General features: G+C 37.3%; 1 protein-coding gene across 4 annotated transcripts in view; it reads right to left on the bottom strand.

Moving 5' to 3' along the window:
• Window positions 1-5,608: 5,608 nt before the first annotated feature.
• The window catches only part of YAP1 (Yes1 associated transcriptional regulator), an 82,471-nt gene continuing 64,754 nt past the window's right edge, over window positions 5,609-23,325 (bottom strand). For 2 of the 4 annotated variants that reach the window (XM_062514502.1, XM_062514507.1), the window contains 4 exons: window positions 19,493-19,674; window positions 10,631-10,761; window positions 6,481-6,593; window positions 5,609-5,847 (listed from right to left, as the gene is read on the bottom strand). In XM_062514502.1, the coding sequence (XP_062370486.1) occupies window positions 5,609-5,847; window positions 6,481-6,593; window positions 10,631-10,761; window positions 19,493-19,674 (665 nt within the window). Of the gene's footprint in view, window positions 5,848-6,480; window positions 6,594-10,630; window positions 10,762-17,906; window positions 17,955-19,480; window positions 19,675-23,325 lie in introns of all 4 variants that reach the window. The other 2 variants (XM_062514491.1, XM_062514497.1) reach the window with 2 other exon arrangements.

Raw genomic sequence — 23,325 nt, 5'->3', positions numbered from 1 at the left:
CCTAGAGAAAAACACACTGGCTGGTTTATTTAAGAGGCATTCAGTACTGGATATGGTCGTTGGTACAAAGTTCTACCCTCTCTTCTAAAGACAATTTGATTCTTCAGTTAAGAGTTGGATTCACCATTTCACAACAACCAAGATCTCTCAGCCTGTACTGACATCATCCTATTTTGATGATACCTAAGTTTAGAGGGTGCAGATAAACCCTGTTAGCAGTAAGAAGTGGTGACAACAAAGGTCAAGAAGCACACCTTTACTCTCCAGGAGGAACATATAAAATCTGGATGCTGATAATGTAAATAAAATCAATGGTTTATCTCCAAATGAACCTCAAAACAGGAGGTGCTATACAGATCATAGCTTGATCTCAAATAATTATTCTGTTGATGATCCAAGATAAAAAATGCTTTCTTTGGCGGGTAACTTGCACTTGCTTCCTTGGAAGCATATTATTTCTGGCTTACTGAAATAATTTTTTTTTAACTAAGCGTTGAAAATATTTCAAAGAGAAGTGCCAAGTGAGCCTGTAATACCTGGACCAAATACCCTGTTTTATAGTAATATAGTCTATTTAGGGCTGCCTCAGAAGGTCACTCGTACTTCAACTACTGCAATATGTCACCACCTTATAAATGAGAGTGATATCAGCAAAGAAAATTGGTGCCTTATCATTTCCTGGCACTGGCTGCCTACTCCCAGGTGGAAGGTGTGATGTTACATTTAAATGTAAAGGATCTGGGTGACTAAAGCTGGCTATGAACTCAGAACTGCAAGACAAACTGATAAATCCATCAGGGGCTGTACCCTTAACTAAGAAAACAAACGTGCTGAATTCCACAGGGTTGGGGCATTTGGTACTGAATATAACAATTTTGGAACTGCTAAAATGCAAACAGTGTCTGACTTTGGCCTTTCCAAATTGTACTACATTAAAAAAAAACCCCCATCTTTCAGACTGTTATACAGAAGGTCAAAATTAATGAAATCTGTCAAGGTATTTTAAACTAAAATCTTCAGGCACTTTCAAGGTATGTCATTACATATTTCACAATTCATAAGTCAAAACTTGGAAATGAAAATAGTGTGTCTTTATTGATAGTCTGCCACAAATTAATGCATAAACTTAAGTTAGAGAAAAATGTATCTGCCATCCTAACATGGCAAGCATTATCTGCAAAAAGTGGATGCTTTCTTCTAGTAGATACCCAGATGTTCTGTCACCAGGTCTCACTATAGTGCCATTTACAGTTAAAAGTATTGTTTTGCACAAACTACACGATGCTCACCAGAGTCACTGTCACTTCATTACTGCAAGCACACAAATGTACACTTTAATTCTAAGCCTTTACTGAAGCCAGTGGAATTTGTTTGTCTCACAGGTGAGCTTGCACACCGTATCTGCAGAACTGGAGGTTATGACTAGAAAAGCAATGACAAGGGGGACAAGAACAGACGCACTACAATAGGCATTCCAACAATTCAATGCATCTATCTTATGGAAGGAAATCATATCTTTACATACTATTGAATGCTAAAAACGAACAAAGATGTTTAAGCACAAAGTATATATTTATACCAAATAAAACAACTGAAAAAGTATTACATAAAGAAAAATAATGTAACAGAATGTACTTAAGTACCTAGCTTACAGTCATGCTCGTATCTAAAAATAACATTGTTAAGTAATATATATAATTTTGGACATAATTCTCTAACATACAACATGATTCTGTGATTCTAAATGTGGAGAGTACTTTTTCCATGATACAGAACACAAATTATTTTATACAGGCACACCTGCTAATTTGTATAAAAAACATGCTTGTAAGTGAAAAGGTCACTGTAGTACTAATTTACTAAGTAGTGTTAACCATATTGAAATTGTCTCTTTTCCTTTTGCATTGGTGAGCGCCAACACTGAATGGTACAATATTTGATCCATATGGTTCACTGACACTGCAACCTGTTCCCAAGCAGTAGCCCTGCCTAGGTGTTAACAGTACAGTTCTGTACAGCCCCATCTGTCTGCATATAGTGTATTTAAAACTAACAGCTATTACAATTATTACAATGATTTCTGTTTCAATATATACATCAGTATAAAATACTACCCAAAACACTTTTGCATTTCAAACAATTTTAACCACTTCATCAAACAATGCATTTGAAGAATTAAAAAAAAATCCAAATCAATATTGATTGCCAAGAGTACAGCATCTCTATGGTGTATTTCCTAGTAAGTAAGAGAACGGAAATGTCTTAATTAAAATAAGTATTACAAAACATAATTAATGTTAGAGCAGTTCAAGGATTCCCAGTTTGTCAGTATCTACCCTAAGCAGTGCTACCCGAATACAGTATAAGCCATTTAGTGTTTCTACAATGAGAATAAAACATTCAAATATTAAAGCTGTGACAAACACACAAAAGCAAGGAAAGATAATTTGTTCTGTATTCATTTCTGTTGTAGCAAGGTACAGCATGTCAGGAGTTTGCACTCAGCGCATCGTATCTTGTTGTGTGCATGGACTGGGGAATGAGATGCTAGGGAGCAGTGCCACGGAAAGTGACCTGGGGGTCCTGGTCAGTGGCAAGTTGGACATGAGGCAGCAGTGCCCTGGGAGCCAGGAGGGCCAGCCCTGTCCTGGGGGGCATCAGGGACAGCATCACAGCTGGGCAAGGGAGGGGATTGTCCTGCTCTGCTCTGAGCTGGGACAGCCTCACCTCCAGTGCTGGGGGCAGTTCTGAGTGCCACAGTATGAGAGGAATATTAAACTATTAGAGAATGTCCAAAGGAGGGCAATGAAGGAGGTGAGGGGCCTTGAGGGGAAGCCACTCCTCACAGCTGAGGTCACTTTGTCTGTTCAGCCTGGAGGAGGCTGAGGGGAGACCTCATTGCAGTCTACAGCTTCCTCATGAGAGCAAGAGGAGGCACAGGTAAGATCTCTTCTCTCTCAAGACCAGTGACAGGACCTGAGGGAATGGCGTGAAGCTGTGTCAGGGGAGGTTTGGGTCAGATATTAGGAAAAGGTTATTCACCTGGAGGGTGGTCAGGCACTAGAACACGTTCCCCAGGGCAGTGGTGACAGCACCAGCCTGGCAGAGGTCCAGAAACATTTGGACAGCACTCTCTGGCACATGATGTGACTCTTGGGGTGTCCTGTGCAGGGCCAGGAGCTGGACTTGATGATCCTGATGGGTCCCTTCCAACTCAGCTTATTCTGCGATTCTCTATGTGCTATGATACCTGGATACAACTGTGGAAGATAACTGAAATAGTATTAACTCTGGATTTCCTTGCTGTTGTGGTTTTATGTCAGATCGTTCAAGTTACAAAAACTTAGTGTCTTTTTCTTTTCCTGAAGGGAAGGAGAGAGAGGGATTCATAATGAAATTGCAAAAATGCTACTAAAATCCCTATCTTGGACACAGTACACTGCTTTAGGAGCTACTGTGTCATTGCACAAAATAAGTGGCCTATTTATCACTGATGGTGTAGCAGAATATATATAATTGTGAATGTGTTTTAAAACTTGCCTGTATCCCATAACAGACCACAAAATTTTGTGTTTTTCAAACACTAACACGTTTATGTAAAATAGTAAACATATGTTTACAGTGGCAAATTTCAAATCTCTGCCTCTGCTGCTTACTTTTTTAAAATGGGATTTGGTTAAGAGTTTTCATTCTTTACATCATCCTAAATCAGAATTATTTCTGAAGCATAGAAGAAATCCAAATGGCAATAGTAATATGATGGGGTTTTTTGTTTGTTTTGCTGTTTTGTTCCTAGCCTAAAAAATAATCAGTGTCTTTAAAAAAATAAGCAAAACAGTAAAACTCAAAAAATCTCTCCTCAGAAGTCCCTGCTGAGAGATTTTTTCCAAAACTAGGTTTCACACTTACAGTATTTTATAGTCATGCTACACACCCTTTGAAATAAAGGCTCCATGTGGAGAATGGTGACAGGCCCTTAATTATAGAGGTGTTAACTGGTGACACTATTTTTCATCAGAAAAAAAACCCCAAAAGCCCCCCTAAAATTCTATAGCTTATACTGAAAAGTTTGATTCATGCTCATTTTGTTCATTTAAAAATACTCTTTGGAAACTTGTGTCAACTCCTGCAGACTCCTGTAGTAATACATCTTTTCCTGTTAAAATAAAAATTATTCATATTCACCTCTACCCCATGCTAAGCTCTACTACTAATATACACTTCATTACCTGCTCATGTCACCATCTAACACATATCTTTACAGTCTTCTACATATAGTGTCCAGGGCTTATTTTTCACCAAACAGAACGTGGTAACTATTACACTTAGAAGTTTTTATTGAGAAGTTTTTTGGTGTTCTAGCCTTTTCACTGCAATGCACAGTAATAATAATAGTTCAGAATTTTTGTCTCTGTTAAGAAACTTTTTATAACTTTTTCCCATGAAGGATTTCAAAATCTGAACTCACTTAGAGACCAAAACTGAAAACCAGAAGAGGGATTGGATGTAATTTTAAAATGGTTCTGCTACTTTAAAATCCGTTTAAAATTTGTACACATGACAAAGGACTCTAACTTTTACACTGCTGTAATCAGATTCTAATTCAAAGTCTTGTAAATACACATGAAAAATAAGCCACTGGTCATGAAATCTAATGATTACATTCAAAGCTAGCCTTTAAACAAAATAAAAAAGTTACAGGCAAAACATACTGGTTTATGTACTCACTAGCTTATCAGGCTACAATAGGCATGGTTTAAGTATAAAAAAAAGCAGACAATTCAGATTTAAATAAGACTGTGTGAAATCAGAAAAAAACCTTAGATTTCACTATTTAAAAAAAAACCCAGAACACCTATAATTACTTCCCATCCTACAGCTACAGTTAAACCAACTAACAAAAATAATCAAAATATTTCTGACAAATGGAGTTAGGCTAGAGTATGTGGCAACAATCAAAATTCATACATGTTTCTATGTAAAATGACTCATGATTTACTATAACATAAAATACGAACAAGAGCACTTTGTGGCTAATGCAAGAGCTACTAGTAGGAACACTTAATGCCAAACAGTCTTCAGCCCTCCTTTATGTCATATCTCCAAATCAGTATTGACTTCTTTTGACCAGATACATCATTTTTGGCTTGTCACCCCAGTATGTCATGTTTTATCACTTGCTACAGGCAGCAGGAGACAACTAGCTGAGCAAACTACAAGCAGTGACATGCAGAAATTAACTCTCAAATCTGAGTACTTAGATAAAATGATATGCAAGCGCACACTAGGACAAAAGGAATGGCATTCGTCATCCAAAACAGGCTCATCATCCCTCCCCACCCCCCCAAACAGTAGTTGCAACAGCAATAGAAAAAGATCAAGAAGATGTCTGTTCTTCAGAGTCAACTGTGGAAAAAAGTCAGCAATATATAACAGCAGCGATGGACAAGGAAGAGCAAACCCAAAGAATCTTGTTGAGTATTTGTTCATTTACTTTTTATGAACACAAGCCAAAGTGCACCACACTGGCTTGTTCTGGACTTCAGATACAGATGTCCTAATCTCCTTAGATCCTTCACAGATTTAGAATTCAGTCTCCCTGAGGCCCCTATAACCAAGTAAGAAAACTCTCTTTATCTAGCTTGGTGGCTGCCAAGACAGATTCCATGTCATTAAGGATGTCAGAGCTCAAAGCCTCTTGCAGACTTGGCATCAGTTCTTCTCCTTCTATATTCATGCCATCTCCTTCCAGTGTCCCAAGGTCCACATTTGTCCCTGGAATGGCTTCAAGGTAGTCTGGGAAACGGTTCTGATGGGATGGTATGTTACTTTGGCCGATACTGTCACCTAGTTATAACACAAAGATGGATATTAAGTGTACTGCAAGTACCAAACCCACAATTTATCAGGACAACTGGTTAATTATGTACCTCTTGCATCATACAAGCAGTGTGACTCATAGAAATCCATCACAAACCCCAAAGATAACTTGACTGCATTCGGATGTACAAAGAACATGCCTTTGTTTCCAACTTTCACCTAGTGGCCCAAATCTTACAGATCTTTGATGTCATTTAGCAGAATTTAATTTTTACACTTGAAGGAAAAAGACAATACTGAGTCAAATATAGTTTTGGAGTAGTATTAATAACACTGTATGACATACTATTCCTAGCTCTGAACAACATTACTTCAAAAAGCAAACACACTCAAATTCCTTATAAAAACAGGAGTGGTACAACTTAGGAGCAATTTTCCCATCATCTCAATACAGTCGAATACAAGTATATTTTTTCATAAATCTAACCATAATGTTCCTATCAGAGGAACAGGGGAAATAGGAAAAGGTAAACAAACAATGCAAAAAGTATCACAGCTCTTCAGAAAAGTATCACAGCTCTTCAGAGTTCCTTGTTTTCATTGCAAATAGATACAAGAGTATTTGGAAAATAGGCATTAAAAATGTACACAAAACCTGACCTGTATCCATCTCATCCACGCTGTTCAGGAAGTCATCTGGGGTTCTGGGTACACTGTAGCTGCTCATGCTAAGTCCACTATCTGTGCTTTCATCTCTGGAGTGATACGTTCCACTGTAACAGAGAAAAGGAGGGAAAAAAAAATGAAGGTAGAGTACTGAAGAAAATAAAATATATGCTTGTTTTGAACTAATTTATGGGCTTTGAAAACATTGCTACTATGAGAAATCCTCTATTCTAATATAAAACTGAAGCATTTGTTTGCATGAGACACCTGGGTTTTATTTGACTGCAGACCTTTTCCAATTAAAACCATATTATTTAGATTCAACTTAACTTCATGAGAACATACCTAAGGAGCTTTAAGAAACTGCCTACTTGTGCTGTGCATAATTTTAATCTTTTCACACCCACCCACCCACAGCTGAAACCTTTTGGAGCATATCAGATAATCCATAATGATCATAAAAATAATAATAATGATGGTGCACCCTTTTATGCTTCCATAAGGATAAAAAAATTACTTCTAACTAATGTTCCCATGTTTAATCAACCACTGAAGTGTATTTTTAGGTCACTGCTGTTATAAATAGTTGGAACTCCTTTAGCAGTTCTTCAATTGCTTCCCACTGCTGCATTACTACTTGTTAAGTCACACATGTCAAGGCAAGAGAGCACCCAAATATAAATCAAATACTGGTACAGAAGCCATCCTATAAACAAACCCTGCTCAGAATGATCTCGCTGACAGAACAGTTAACCAAACTGATGGCATGGGGCCTTACATGCCTTCACTTTCTTACTGCCATCTCCTGCCAGCGCAGCAAGCAAGACCAAGAGAGCCACAGTGGAAAATGTGGGATGTGGAGGGGAAGCAGGCCAGTGTGTTGAGTTTCTACAGCACGGTTTTGGTAGCAGGGGTCTGCAGGGATCACTGGGTGACACAGCAGGAGGAGCTGATCCCATGTCAGCCAGAAGCTTCCAGCTGTCTCCAAAGTGGTGTAGCCGCCCAAAGCTGAGCCCATCAGTGACAATGGTGGTACTTTTGTGATAACATATTTAAGAAGAGGGGAAAAATGCTGAACAGCAGAAGGGAGAGAGGAGTGAGAATGTGAGAGCGTGAGAGAAACAGGCCTGCAGATCCCCAAGCTCAGTGCAGAAGGAAGGGCAGGAGGGGCTCCAAGCACCAGAGCAGAGAGTCCCCTGCAGCCCACGGTGCCCATGCCATGGTGAGGCAGCTGTGCCCCTGCAGCCCCTGGAGATTCAAGGGGGAGCAGAGATTCACCTGCAGCCCATGGAGGATCCATGCCAGAGCAGGGAGATGCCTGAAAGAGGCTGTGACCCCATTGGAAGCCTGTGCTGGAACAGGCTGACAGGACCAGTGGCCCCACAGAGACAGGAGCCCATGCTGGAGCAGCTTTGCTGGCAGGAGCTGTGGCCTGAATAAGCAGCTGTCGAAGGCCATCATTACCTCCCTCTCCTCTGCATCTCCTAATATTCAGTCTTCACAAAATATTTTCAAAATCTGTATTTCTTCAGGTTAGGGCAGCATTCACTGAGAATCCTTACTGGTTTTCCAGCTGGCATTCTAAATGAACCTCAACTTGATTTACTGTTCAAATTATCATTTGAAGACATACTGATCCTCCTCATGATGCACTTATGAAGTATACAGTACATGCCTTTTTGTCAAGTATGAAGAACCAAAAAAATTATGAACAGCTATAGAACAAAAAAAAATTATGAACAGATATTTAACATCGGATGCCAGTAGAATGCCTTCAGCCAAGTATATAAATATATATATTAAATATATATATTTGATTCCATGAGGACATCTTTGCCATACAAGAAAGGAACCTAGCATTTCTATATAGATAAATCGTAAATATTTATCTTTTTTTAGACTGATTTAAAAACAGAATCACCACACATTCAATACAATCCTAGTAAGTAAATGATTTGGAACTTCTGTGAACAAAAATGATGGTTTACTTTATGGGACAAAATACTAAAAACAGAACCGAGACTACGCTGAATTAAATCACTCCAGTGGAGAAGGCTTTTTGGCTGATGATCTCCCTTCCTGGAATGTCCATCACTTCTCTTCAAATCACTCCTTAATACACATTTCGTCTTTCTTCAACAAGGATTTGTTCATTTAGAAGTCACACCACCCAAAATTACCACATGCAACTAAACAGCATTACCCAAAATAGAGTGGATTCTTCTTCAACTAATCATTGTTAAAATATGTGTATACAAGAGAAGAAATACCAATTTAGGAGTTAAACAGAGAATTACCATCACTACCAATACAAATCTAACCGACAAAAATATATAAACAAGTGTGGCAAATGAAAAGGTGAAACAGTCTAATGAAGCCTGCACTGCTGAATATCCCATTAAAAAAAATTAAATAAACCTTAATGACAGTCAGTACTAAAGATAGCAGGCAGATTTGATTATACGTTTTCAACTACTACTGAGCATTATATCAAATTGCTCCAATGTAGTGATTTTCTGAGATTTTATGCTTCTATTATATAGGCAGCAAAAAATATTAAACAACCTAAAATCTGAATATATAACTTCGAGGCCTAAATTTAGTACTATCTCACCAGGGGCTTTATATACACCCTATAAAGATAGAAAGGAGCATTTCTCCAAGTCTAAACTTTAACATAAGGAGTATCAACAAGATCTTTAGGTCAAAATTATTGGACTGCTTTCTGAGACAGCAATGCATATTCACAAATGTCCTTTCTTAAAAATCCCTTTCCCGCACCCAGATGACAGAATTTAGTGTGGTGCCATCAGCCCAGGAGGAGACAAATGGTCAGACCAAAATGCAAATTAAGATTATCTCAACTCAAGTCAAATACAGATTTTCAATACTTTGCATGGGGTAAGGGCTACATAAAAAAAAAAAAACAAAACCAAAACCAAATCAAAACAGTTAAACATACATGCAACTAGGCAAGCAGTTTCTTTGTGCACTTTGCAGTAAATATCAACCAGCCATAAAATTACAAAATGCAATTTTGCCCTTTCTAGCTTTTCCCCCTGTTCCTAGTTAATGGCAAAGATCCATCACTTTACGTGTGCAGACTCACAACGTATAAACTGCATCAGTCCACTGCCATGCCCATTTGAAACCTGAAGATGCATTTCCTTCAGGTCAGAAAACAGGTTTTGAAGATGTGAGGACCTGTAAGATGTATGATGGCAACAGCCTTCCAGTAGTTCAAGCTAGAATGTTACTAAACCACATCAATACCATCATCTATTTACAGAGGCTTCCCATAGGAGAGCAAGTCAGGTTTAAATTGTCTTGTCTCTTTTATTTCTTAGGACAAAGCCAGCACAGTCGAGGCTCACACAGGAACACCCTACAGGATGAATTCCATATAGGATAATTCCTCAAAAAACCATCCAATTTTCTCATCATAATTGTCTGTATAGGACATAAATCTTCACAAAAGGATTACCCAAAATACAGACATCACTAATCTCAAGCTGCAGCAGTTCTCTAAAGTTATAATGTTCGGTATGAAGCATTTGCAAGCTGAAATTTGAACAGTAATTCCAACAAAATAAACACTTCAAGTCAGAGGGATTTAGGAAAAAGTTTTATGAAAGACTAGTCTGTACTGTAAGATTCTAAACCTTGAATGAAAATACCCACTTCAAAATAACACAGCATTTAAAATGAAACATGCCACTATTTGTAGACCTAACATTAGCAGAGTAAAAATACTGCTAAATACCTGGAGGGGAGGGGTGAATGGAGAAACCTTAAAATGAACCTCAAGCTGTAATCCTAAATGTGCCTCACTGTTCATTTGATCTCACAGCAAGCTATTCACAAATTATTTGAGTCAGTAATTTGAAATGACTGCTAGTCAACAGATTATGCAGAGGCAAACATGTTATGACTTTGAATAAAAACCTTCCTGCAAGTCTGAACAGACTACTTCCTCCCACAGGAGACAGCTTTTAATCTTCACTTTTACTAGACTTGCCATTTAAGGAAAGATTCATTTACAGCTGTGGCTCTTGGCACAGACAGATGTTCAAAATAAACTATTACATGTACCAAACAGAATTTTAAATCAAATTTCTTTCCTCTAGTAGCTACTCCTACAAACCTGTTAAGAAAGGGATCAGAACTATTTGTAGTCATTGTTCTCAGTTCCTGAGACATTCCAGGAGATGACACAGGGTTTTGAGATCCACCGTCTTGTTCCATTGTTGGAAGCTGGCTACGGAGAGCCAATTCCTAGAACAGCAGGAGAGGGAGAAAGAGAGATCATGCTAGGCATTTGAGCACACTTTCTGGATACATAAACACATGATATTATAGATAATTGATGCTTTTACTGCTTCCAGTTACAAGAGTTAAGTGAAATTAAACTAAAGTTTCTGAGGACAAACCAAGAATCTGTACTGGCTTCAATGAAAATGCAAGTTCCAACAGCCATGTCCAACATTACAGAGACTGCACTGTAAATGTATTTATGGATATAAACATCTGTATGTTTACACAAATATTTTCTAGTTCACTTCAGTATCTTTCTGCTAAATCTAGACTTAAACCAAACCAAACCAAGAATCGTTAATACTATCTGAGCCCTAATATAACCTGTTTAGCTCTGCTAAATAGCACTTTATCCCCATTTCTTTTAAATTCTGATTTAGTTCCTGGCTTCCTTTGTACCTTTCTTGTTTCAGTCAGCAAACTTTCAAGTCTTCCCCTGAAAGTTTCCATTCACTCCTCTGTTTGAGGCATGCATTTGAAATTTCTGACTGATCAAATCAGTGATTTGTTCCCTAAGTAAATTTCAAAGCTCTTCTGAAGTTACAAACCTATGCTACATACAATTTACACATCTGAATGTTCACCAGCTTGAATCAAACCATCCATTAAGCCTGTAATTACTAATTAATGAAAGTGTTTATATAAAAAGCATTAAAGGCGGATGAAAATAAGCAACACTTTATGTAATTTCCAGTGACTCCTCTCCCCTTTAAACAAGTAATTTTATAAATTTTTTAAACAAGTAATCCATGAGTTACATATGTGAAAATACAGTAATTTTGTTCAAGTAACTCAATTCAAACATCATCAGTGTCTCACCAAGATTGAACTTTGTTAATGAAGAGACTGGTGAATCTATTGACAAGCTTGTCACCATTACTGGTAGTGTGTGACTTCCAGGCTGTGCCCAGGAAGATAATCTCAGGCAAAACCAATCCTGTCAATCTTGACAATACTCAGTATTTCTCGGTTGTGAGATGAGAGGTCTTCATCCATTTTCAATGATAAGCTTAAGGACTACTGTACTGTAGTTTTTCAGTATATAAAACTAACTTTCCCCCAATTCTTCTTCAAAGTGATTTCTTTTTAAGAAATCCAAGGTTATTTTATTTCCAGCAGACCGCGTATTAAAGCTTCCCTACTGTCTGGTTTTATTTTCTTTTCTAATCTGCATATGCTCCACTCTCATTCCTGTGGATTACTATTCTACATTCCTTTTATTCCTTTAAGTTTTGTGTCATGCACTGGAAAATTTTCTCACCAAATTGATTAGATGTCTGCAGAAAGTATAAAAGCATACCATTGGTTTTTGTGTTCATCACACCCAATTACTACTTCAAGTAAACCCAGCCCTCTGCTCATCACCACTTATTTGGCCTCTGTTCTAACAAACAGTAATAATACTCCATATCTCCATTTTCAGACCACAGGATGTTAAGCATCTTTTAATAATCTGTAAAGGCTTATCCATATGATTTTCATTTGCTTATGTAAGAAAACCAAGTGTAAAGCCTATGTAATGACATCTTACTTCAAATATAAGTTTGCAACTTTATATCAGTCACAAGTTACCTGACATATAGGTAGTCTCATCCATTCGAAAAAATGAAAGAAAAAAATGTTCTTTCCTGGAATGCTTCCCAAACAGTGATCTGAAGAAGCCAGAAGGTCTTAGGAGCAGCTATCCCAGAGATGGCTCAAGAACTGCTCACCCACGTGCTCTGTCCTTTTCCCCTTCCCTCTTGGTTTGATCTGTATGTTACATCTTTATTTCCTTGGGCTGCAGCTCCTGATTTGGATGAAGAGGAGGAGCCAAAAGTGCCAGCAGACTGCAGAAGCAGCTTAATGACACACCAGTGCCACAAAGAGTGGTAACAAAGCAAAACCTATATGGAGTCGTATCTGTATATGAACTAAATTGACATTCTATCTCCTTTGTGTGGCTTTTCCAATCAGGACTTCCTCCTGACTCAATAGTTGTCAGGAAGAAAAGAAATCCATACACGTCTCTTTTTTCAAGAGCTACTGACACCGGGTAAGAAGAAAAAAACCCAAAATTTTTCCTCTATTATCTTGAAAAAAAGTCAATACAAAGGAACAATAAGTTTGGAAAAACAGGGAAGTTACCTTTGCATTTTTCTAAATCTTTAGTGTAGGAAAGGTTGAAGTTTCATCAATATATGAATTTCAATAGTATAGTAAAAATAAATGCAGCCCAAGACGCTAGCCAGCTAAAACAAACAAACAAACAAACAAACAATCTCATTTCTCTAAAGGTCCACTAAAGAGATGTATTGAACCAGGAGAGAGAACTGCATTTTGCCTATTCTTTGGCATGTACTAAGTAGTGAAACTAGTATTTTAAAATTAGAACTACTTTTATCTTTGTTTCAACAACATTGCTAAAAAATGCAAAATAGCAACTATTTTAAACTATTTTTAAGTAGCAATGCTGCTACTTTTTCAGGAGTTAGAAGCACTTTCCCCTCAAAAGAATGTTATTACTCATCTAAGTAATAAATTTATGTCATTCTGGGAGTCCGAAAGAGAAAGGAATTACCAAAAAAGAGAAGCTATTGAGAAACAAATACAGGGTAACTTTTAATCATTCTGCAAGAGAAGCACAGTTTCCTAAAGGCCTAAAGAGTATGTTAAGACTATTTTTCCTGAAAGGTGCATAAAATGGAAGCTGAAGTTGTGTTGCTTGAAGAACAGTATTTTCATTTCTACATCCTTATAAAACCTGTTTCGCAATAAAAAAGTTGTATGTTTTCTATACTTAAAAAAATGTATGGGAGTGTCAAAGTCTCTCCCAGCACCAAACACAGCAATGTGAACTCTAGGTTTGGAGGTAATGCTTTAAAATATATGCTTTATTAGAAGTATTAGAAGTCTGGAGGCAAAAATAAAACTATGACAAAATCCTGGCTTAGATTTCTACAAATTGATCTCATCCTATATTTAAGTATGTCAAACTTGTTTAAAGTACCTCTGGGAAAAGAAAAGCTTAGTATTCCTATTGTTAGCACTATAGCAGAATTTCAGTTATTACACAGAGACCAAAATGATTTGTCATCTCTAAGTAATTTTAAAAATAAGGTCAGTACTGTGTAATTTATCTGGCTGACCTCATCCACTTTTTTTTCGTAATTCCATATAGATTAAGTTTTACATGAAGTCACAGGTCATTCACACCATATCCAAATTAACTTCATAAAACTACCCTTTTCAGAGCATTTTTACCTTCACTGGCTTTTGAGGTAAGGCAGATGACTTGTGCAACTCACTTATATTCTTACTATGTTATGCTACTCAATTTGACTTGATACATCCCAATAATCGGTTTTGCAAATTTACTTTGAAAGTGCCAGTTGTTCTGCCCCTAACCATTGCTTGACTTCCAAATGATCCACATCCCTTTCCTGGGATGGGAGAGAAGTTTCAGGGGAAAGAGAAGACCACAACACTTATGGGCAGACTTGCAGTACCAGTTGTTTCTTCAGATTAAGTGTTTGCATTCTTGTGAGGGTGACAAAGTTACAGCACACATACAAAAGAAACAGATGACACGTGGACACATGGAAGACAAATGAACTCAGCAATGAGGAGTTAGGCAATTTGTGAGGACTGAGCAGGAAACAGACCATTCACTGCTTAAATCATGACGACCAGCACAGCCAGTGAATGCACAGCCAGTTCTGATTTACTAGACAGACTTTTAAACAAGATATTTATGCATAAAGATCTACAGATATGAGCAACCAATACAATTATTTTGTTGATCTGTAAAGCTTAGAAACAAGCAGCAGATACAGAATGAGCAAGCATATACAGAGGGACTTGTCTCATAAATGTGTAGTATGCTGACCTTACTAGCAAATACTCTAATATCAACAGCAAATAAACAAGAAATCTTCCATTCTCAGCACAAGAAAATAGTCTGCACAACATCCAAGAATAATGCCATCAGTACCTCAACATTATTTGCCTCTATTTCTTTCCACAGCACACTGTAAGGGAAGAAATCCGTTACTTAACATCTGTTCAATTTTGTGACATATACAAAACTTGATTGACATCTGTTCTACATTAGAAATTGTTGACAACCAGATGCTAACTGCATGAAAATGGAAAGAGAGCTGGAAAGAGAAGGAAAGAGTGGGGATGGAGTGAAAGCCGTCATTCAATCTCTTTACTAAGACAGATGGGCATCTTGAAGGTTTCACAAATAGATGATGATGATTAGCACAAGTAATTGTACAGATGCTTGGTGTTTTTAAATTTTCTGAATGTATTAACAGCTCTTGCTGATACACAGTAAGTCTGAAAGTTAAAATTTTTGCTACAGTTACCTTTGACAGTTTTAGAATTTCAGTAGAATACATCCTCATTCAAACAAGAAGAGTGTCCTACAGTGCTTGCCATAAAAAAATGAAGCTGAGCAGTCATTTACTCTTTTCAGAAGGTGCTAAGGCTTCCATACATAACACCTGGAGTGTTAGTGTCACCACAGGATACTACAGTATCATGGCAGAGAGACCAAAACCTGGCAGGGACACTACAGTTAGCCAATACCAAGAAAACCTGACCATAGATATCAATCCAACCATGGTACTGTATCCAGGCTACATGGGGAAAAATATCAAGAAGGATGAGGATGTTGGGCTAGATGACCTCCCCCAGTCCCTTCTAACCTAGTGATTGTGTGACATGAAAAGCTCAGAGATCCAGTTAAAAGTTAAGGAACATTTCTCAGATGTTTTTAATTGATCTGTACAAGAGAAATCATTGGAGGCAAGGTTCAAGAATGCTGGTGTTACATAATTTCTTTACAAATGAAAAGACTTTGGCAATCCCTTTCTGAAACAGACTTTTAGCCTTCCCAGAATTAGGAGCACTGAACATATGAAGATTTGATTTTTAGTATTCCTGAAAAGAACATCTAAAATTTAGCAAGAGAAAAAACTACTCTGCTATCAAGCACAGATTTATCATCAGGAAAGCAGATAATTCCTCCAAACTTCATTAATTTTATTCAAAAAGAAAGAAAAACCTGTCAGAAAGAAAAAGTTGAACAAATAAATTTTTATTCTTTCTACATGTTTTCCAGATTCACTAAGTCAGCTGTGGTCTGATCAGATGGGGGCTTCTGAACAGATTGGGACTTCAACAGCAGCATCATCAGAGAAGACAGACTACATTTGCCTGTACAGTGCAAGGCCTCAAGAACCATTTAGAAAACCAGAACCCAGAAGCAGTTCTCTAAGCACTTTCTTCCACCTGTGGCTGCCCATTACATTGCTGAGGTGATATGAAAGCACAAGAAATACATTTAGATGGTGCCACACAAATAGTCCAGTATTACAGAACTTTAAAAGGTGACATGATTGTCCATGCTTCTACCCAACAGATCACTCACACACACCTTAACTCATAAGCAAGTGCAGACTAAAAACTGATCCCAGGCAGGAGGTATGGTAGGAAGGAAGTTTAAATATAAATGGAATTCTGATTTTTGTGTAAATCCTTTCAACAGTTCCCACTCCAAATAAAGCAGAGTGACCACTACATATACATTTAATGAATTATCAGTATAGTCCCTTTGAGTTTTTGCAGTTTTTTAGGATTTAAAGCCATAATCTCAAGACGTTCCAAAAACCTCATCAAACAGACTTCAGTACGAAACTGATGACAAACTTCTCCATTTCCTGTATTTTTTTGAGTTGGCAACAGGAAGAAATTAGTGGAAGAGAGAAAAATGGTATGACAGGGCTTAAGGCATAGAAGAAATCATAGAATACAGAATACACTTTTGGCATTCCGTAAGAAAAACATCCCCTATGAATGACTCAATTATGCCAGAAAGTAAGGTGTTTTCAACTGGTGTGGAGGAGTCCTCCTTTATTCATTCTCTTGTATACCCACAATTCTTGAGGACTATTTTTGTCCTCCACAATAGGATCTAATATTGATTTATAAGATCATTACGTGGCTAATGCCTTGTAAATGAATCAAATTACTACATCTCAATTAAAATGCTTGTGTTAAAGAGCTGCTCTGGTACTGCCAAACAAACAAGTATTCTTTCCCAGGGTGTCAGTACTAAGGTCTGAAGTTCCTTTTTCTCAGAACTAGTAACATACAAATTGTTTGGTACTCTTCAGAATGCAACAGGTACACCAGTACTCATGGCTTCCAAGCAGAGGATGCTTTCTTTTCTTCTGTTTTTCCTGCCTAGTGCATACAGAGGTTTTTCTTAAAAAACAAAGTACAGTATAAGCCAATATAAATATTGTACTAAGAACCAGTATATTAAAACACTGTTACCAACAGTAAATATGAAGTTCTCTGAATATATCCATAAATCCACCCTTCCAGTGATTCATTCTATATTCAACTTCTTTAGAGACTAAAAGGAGACCATATTAAACTGCTTATTATGCTTCACATTTTGAACAATTGTACTTTGGTCTGAGCTTGAAAGGCTTTTCATAACTGTTGTTTGCCATACAGAAAACGTATCTGTGCAAGAGCCAGTTAAATGTCAAAATGGAAAAATTATATCTGCATAACAAGTATTTTGTTAGTCTAATCTATTAAGAAATTCTCTTATACTATACATGCTTAAAAATCTTAACTATTTCAAGTGACTTTCATTAACTGATAACAGATATTCATCTCTAAGATCATACCTGCTTAAACAAACTGATAAGAACATTCATACGAACAGTACTTAAAAGCCACCAACGAACAGTACTTAAAAGTCACCAACTACTACCTCAGATAGTTTGCTTAAATAAATATCTGGATGACATCACAACTGGAACAGCAGTATCCTCAAGAATGCTAAACAAGAAGGTTGTTTTCATTGTAAAAAAATGTGCCATGAATTTCTCATTTGCTCTTAAATATTGACATAAAGTTGTGGTAATGCAGCACTCCTAAAAACAGTGTTAGGGCTGTGACCAGAAAAGTGATTGAAAAATGTGCATGGCAGAGCTTCGTTTTTTTTTTTTTTTCCTTTTTTAGAACTTCAGCAAAAAGTTCCCTGCTAGCCTAATGCTTTCATTTTTCTAATTATGCTGAAACATCAGTTAAGAGCCTACCTGATGTTTTGGAGAATTTGCTGTGCTGGGATTGATATTCCGCAATGCCTAAGAGTAAAAATAAGATGGATAAAAATTACTTTAGCTGCATGGTTTACCTATGCAGGCTGTCTTATAAACACCATCTTGTAGTATCAAGCCCCCAAGACAGGCCAGATGAGACAGGATAAGGGAGTTAAGAAACTGTGAAAATTATGACACAGTGAAATAAAACTCACAGATTTACCAAGGATGCGTATTTGACAGATAAGCTTAACGACTAAAGAGAACAACATGAAGAGAACTGGTTGTCACCTGCTCCAAAGTTAGTCAGGTTCTCAATGACAACTGAGGGAAGAAGACAATTAGAAGGCCTACCTAGAAGCATGCTAGCACAGGGTAAAATGTCTGTTTGTGAATTAATTGCAAAGCAGGAACAGCAGAAACCCAGGTGCTTAAGCAGAGAGGAAAGTCCTGTTGCCACCTTTGCAATATATTCTTACCTAAAGTACTATAAAAAGTAACGGATGTAAAGATGACCCATCTTACACCAAGAGATGCTGAAGATTCCTACAAAACAGTCCTTGACTACAAAGGGGATAACGGGAGTCAGATTCCAGGACAGAATACTGCAGGCGATGAAGAAAGAGAAAAGCTGTCTTTGAGGACATTAAGATATTATCCTCTTCTGATACAAGGCCCATCACCCAAAGTGAAAAGGGAAAAATTCTAGAAGTTTTTCCTCAAAGAAAAGATTAGTACTTTTTCTGGCAGTGTCAAAAACCCAAAGAAATATCCTAAGTATCTAGCACAGATGGTAGTAACTCTTAAAACACTCAGATTGAACAATCGAAGCAGAAGGCTTAGAGTCAAAAGGAGATGAAGCCCGAATTCCAATCCAGAGATTGCAAAGTCCAATCCTACACTTTTACATTTGCTACAGCCATAGACATAGAGTGGATAATACAGCCATATCCATATAGTAGAAAACGCTGAAAAGGCATAGCTTGCAGTCTTATTACGAAGTTTGAAACTCTTCAGCATAAGAAAACCACAGGTACGAAATGCAGCGCAAGTTATTCATTTGTTCCATGCTCATTCCACTGTTGAATAGGTAAGATTTTGAAAACAAGGCATCTCCTCAATGTATCTTATATAAACGTTAAAAATACTTCAAAATCCTACAGACTGCAACAGGTTTTAAAACTGAAGATTCTCCTCCACTTAAAAGGGAGGACTAACTTAGCTGTGGGAAATAACTTTTTGCATGACTTGGAACTCAATGAATATGAAACACATTCTCAGGAGGAATATCCAATCACATCAACAGTCCATGTTGTCATTCTTACAGTTTGTGAAGCCTGCTCTTTTAAGAGTTTTGTTAGAGGGAGGAATGAGGAAGGAAAGCAAAATACTTCAGTCTAAAAAATCAGATACTTTCACCAACAAGCTGATGTCAGTAAGAGAATGAATTCAGATGTTTTTAGATCTCAAAAGTTTTGTGTACAGCCACAGTCTTTAAGACTCACTGAAACAACAACTTTGAAAAATCAAAACGTAACATACGAAAGAAATAGTGGAAGTAGGTTTCTAACCTGTGGCCTCACCTGCCGAAGCAGTTCTTGATGCTTCAGTCTCAGCCTTTCTTTCTCCATTTGTAGCTGCTGAAGCCTCATCTGTTGCTGCTGATTGGAGCTACTCCCTCCCATCACACCACCCTGGGGACTCTGAGGAGCCAGAGGAGGTGGCTGTTTGACTGGAGCACTTTGGCTGATTCGCTGATTCATGGCTAAGGAACCAAAACAATAAACATTTAAAAAATAAATTCAAACAAATACATGCAAGGGAAGTATTATCCATGAAAGGTATACATTAAAAAATCTACAAAATTACAAGGCATGGCAGTACAAAACATTCAGTTACACTGGTGTTGAGAGTGTGAAATTATGCTCATGTGTGAGCAATCAATGTGTGTAAAACTAATGCAACAGTCTCATGGTTAAGATTCCATTGTTCTAAAAGCTTCTGAAAACAGTTTAATATGCTAACTGGTGAAAAATTCGAAAGTGGTAGTAAAATATTTCAAGCTGAATTAGAAAAATCTCTGTTCTTTCCAATAAACTCTTCTCACTGCAGACACAAATAGTAAATGACTTGTTTTATCCATGTGTAATCTTAGATTCATTTAACTTGAGAACACAGAGAATGACAAAATGGGTCATTCCACTTTTAACAAAAAACAATTAAAAACTACCTATTGTGATGCAAGGTCATGCAACTAGCATTCACATCCTTGCCACATCAAGCTTTTAGTGTTAGAGACTTCATTTAGAGCTTTTTGACAGGCAAAATCAGAGTTGGTACAGAAATGGCAGATAAATTATATCGCAATAAATACTGACATCAACATAGGAAACATTTTGCTAGTGCCTAATTTTCTTTTACCCCTCAGAATTATGCATTTCATTTTTCCTGGGGAGCAGAGAAGAAAAAATGCAACTGTTTAAGCACAGTGCACAGTGAGAACCCATCTTCCCTTCCCGTACAAAAGCAAGGCCTAAGACAATTTTATTTTATAAAATAATACATGACTGGGATGCATCTATTTGACAAGCCTGATTTCTCCCTCACATGACACCAATACGGTTAAAGTCAACAGAGGCACCAGAGTTCCCAGAGTGAAAGAGAGGGTGGGAAACGCTGACTGTATTGCAAGGGCACTATTTTCAGGGGCTTTCAGTTTGGAATTAGTTCTCCATGATGTTCTCTGTAACAGACTGAATCTGTTAACACTCACAGTATTCTGCAGAATGCATTTACTGAAGCAGTGATGGGAGCATGGCTGGGATTTTTTTTTTTTCCTGGGAATGAGGATTATGGTTTACAGAAACCAAGGAAAAAAAAGAGAGAGCTTCTTTTAGGATGACAGGCTGAAGTGGGACAAAAAAAAAAATCGGTAGAATTAGTCTGAATTAATGTTTTCATCATGTAGAAGATTAAGGGAATGTTAACATTTATAAATACCTTAAGAAAGGAGAATTTTCTCAAAAAAAATCTGCATCATTTTTTCACTGAAAAGCTCTTCAGACTCCACTGTCTTTTGAGTGTTCAATCTGCTCTTCTTTCCCAAGAAAGCAAATATATATTTTTCACATAATACTAAACCAGTTAAGAGAACTAACTCTGCAGTCTACCCTTTCAACTAACCCACTGGTCCAGCACAGTAAAATGCACAAAAGGGTTCATATTTTCATGAGTCCAGAAAACACAAAATGCTGTCAAATAGCTTAAAGTGATTTGAAACAGTATTTCATGCAGAACCTTTTTAAAGAGCTTCATATATATGATTGCTGATACGATAAAATTTTCTCTAAGGTAAGTGAACCTGTGAAGTAGGAATAGAAACTGGATCCCAGTACCAAGAAAAAACAACTAGGGCTGCAGTTCAGCTCCAACCTGCAAGTCTCATCCTGATCCAGCATGAGAAAAAATAATGGGAAAAGGACATTCCTGTGGATGAAAGCCTAAAATCGAGCAGTTGATGTTGCAAGACATCTAACACCACCATCAGAATTGAACTTCAGAACAGAAGGTGACCTGAGTGAGCCAATTTACCAGCTTTGCTACACGAGCTATGGTCTCTGGGCCAGGGACAGGAAGATTGGCCCCAAGACACCAGAAATTGTTAAGCAAAAGTTCTAACAGCATCAACAGCAGCCCTGAAGGGTGTGGGATGTGAACATTTAACTATAAGCACCAGGAGCTCCCCTGGGCAGTATCTGCTGGAAGCTTGACAGCAATTAGACAACCTTCATTTATCAAAGCTGAAGCAAAGTTGAAGCTAGAGAAAGCAATGCAAAAAGCAAGGCAGCCCATCTAGCAGTTTTAGACAAGCTAGACACAACACTGCTGGAGTGGGGAATAGATCTCCTCCTTTCTCTCTCTTCAAACTGGAACCAGGACCGTGCCTTTTGCTCTATGTTGCTCTCTTTCAACTTACAAGCAGAACTGAAGAGGTTAGTAGGGGACAAAAGAAAACAGCCTTCTCCTGCTAGTTAATTCCGCAACCCTATCCAAAGTCTGTGCTACCCCTCAGAAGTTCCAGGATCCAAACCCTGCTATTAAACAAGATGGAAGCTCAATTGCAGTGTGAAGTCAAGAGGGAGAAAAGTTAGAAAATTACAATCACCTGAAATGAGCACATCTAAGTTAAAAACAAACTAGCTTGCAAAATTTAAGTACCCAAAGGTGAAAGATGTCAATTTTGTTTTGGTCAAAAAGGCTTCCTTTGTAGTCTAGTCCCCAGTTATATAATCATGGTTTCAGAGTCCTACCTCAACACAGTTCACAGCCAAATCATGTTACAGATAACCTCATAAAAATTTAACAATGTCTAACCTTAGTTAAACACTTCAGTGCAATTCCACTAACATTCCTTCAATGTGTTATGAATTTGTTTTTCCTGCATGCACCATACAAGTATTTCTTTTCCACAAATAGGCAGCTTTGTATTTCCTGCTCATGCCACTTTCTGCACTTATAACTTTATATGTGTGTCTTTCTGACAGCTGCTTGTATTATTCCTGTTCTCTCTGACCACTGTTTGCTCCATTCTTCTCATCTACTGACCTTGCAATTTTAACTTTAAGAAAGAAATCATGTTTCTGTGATGTTTTTAATTTTATTCCCTCATCCTAGAGTCCCAAAATGTCTTCTAATGTCTACTTTGAAAGTATTTCTAACTAAAAGCATATCTAGAGCAGGAATATAATAAGATATTGAGACTTTGGTGCACACTCAAAATTCATCAATAAATATCAGGGGATAACTTAATGATATGATTTGGTAACTAGTTGGAAACTGAATCTAAAATTAATTTCTAAATTATTACTATTACTATTCACACATCCATTGAAAGGATGTTTCTGAACGTTTTATTATTTCAAGAATGAAAGTGCAGAAGACTTCAAATTGATAAGATTTGAAACTGTCCTCAGAACAGGTCATGGAGATGTTTTTATGCAAATGAATTATTTTTAAGCATGAAACTAAACTAGGATATTAGAAGATGAAGCTGCTAACTGTATTTTACTGACTTAACATATCCAAGTGAAGAACCAGTGAAAAAACCCACAACAATATGATGTTCTATGATTATCTACAATTTCAAACATAGTATTTTGTGAAAAAGGTGGGGAGATGGGGGGGACACATCTTGTTTCAAGTGACAGGAAAAATAGAGGGTTTTAAAGCTTTTTGTTGTTGCTTTGGGGATGAGGTTTTTATGCTTGCTTGTTTTGTGGGTGAGTTTTTTCATTGTGCATTCCTATTCCCCATTACTTACCAGGACACAACTGCAGAAATCTGCCCTCTATAGAATATGCTTATTAATATGATCTCAGACAGCAGATTTTATTTTTTCTACACCTCAAGCATTTGT

The sequence above is a fragment of the Cinclus cinclus genome, chromosome 2 (assembly GCF_963662255.1).
Source record: "Cinclus cinclus chromosome 2, bCinCin1.1, whole genome shotgun sequence".
NCBI lineage: Eukaryota > Metazoa > Chordata > Aves > Passeriformes > Cinclidae > Cinclus > Cinclus cinclus.
Note: the sequence above shows the minus strand (reverse complement) of the source record. Positions and strands in the feature narration are given on the sequence as shown.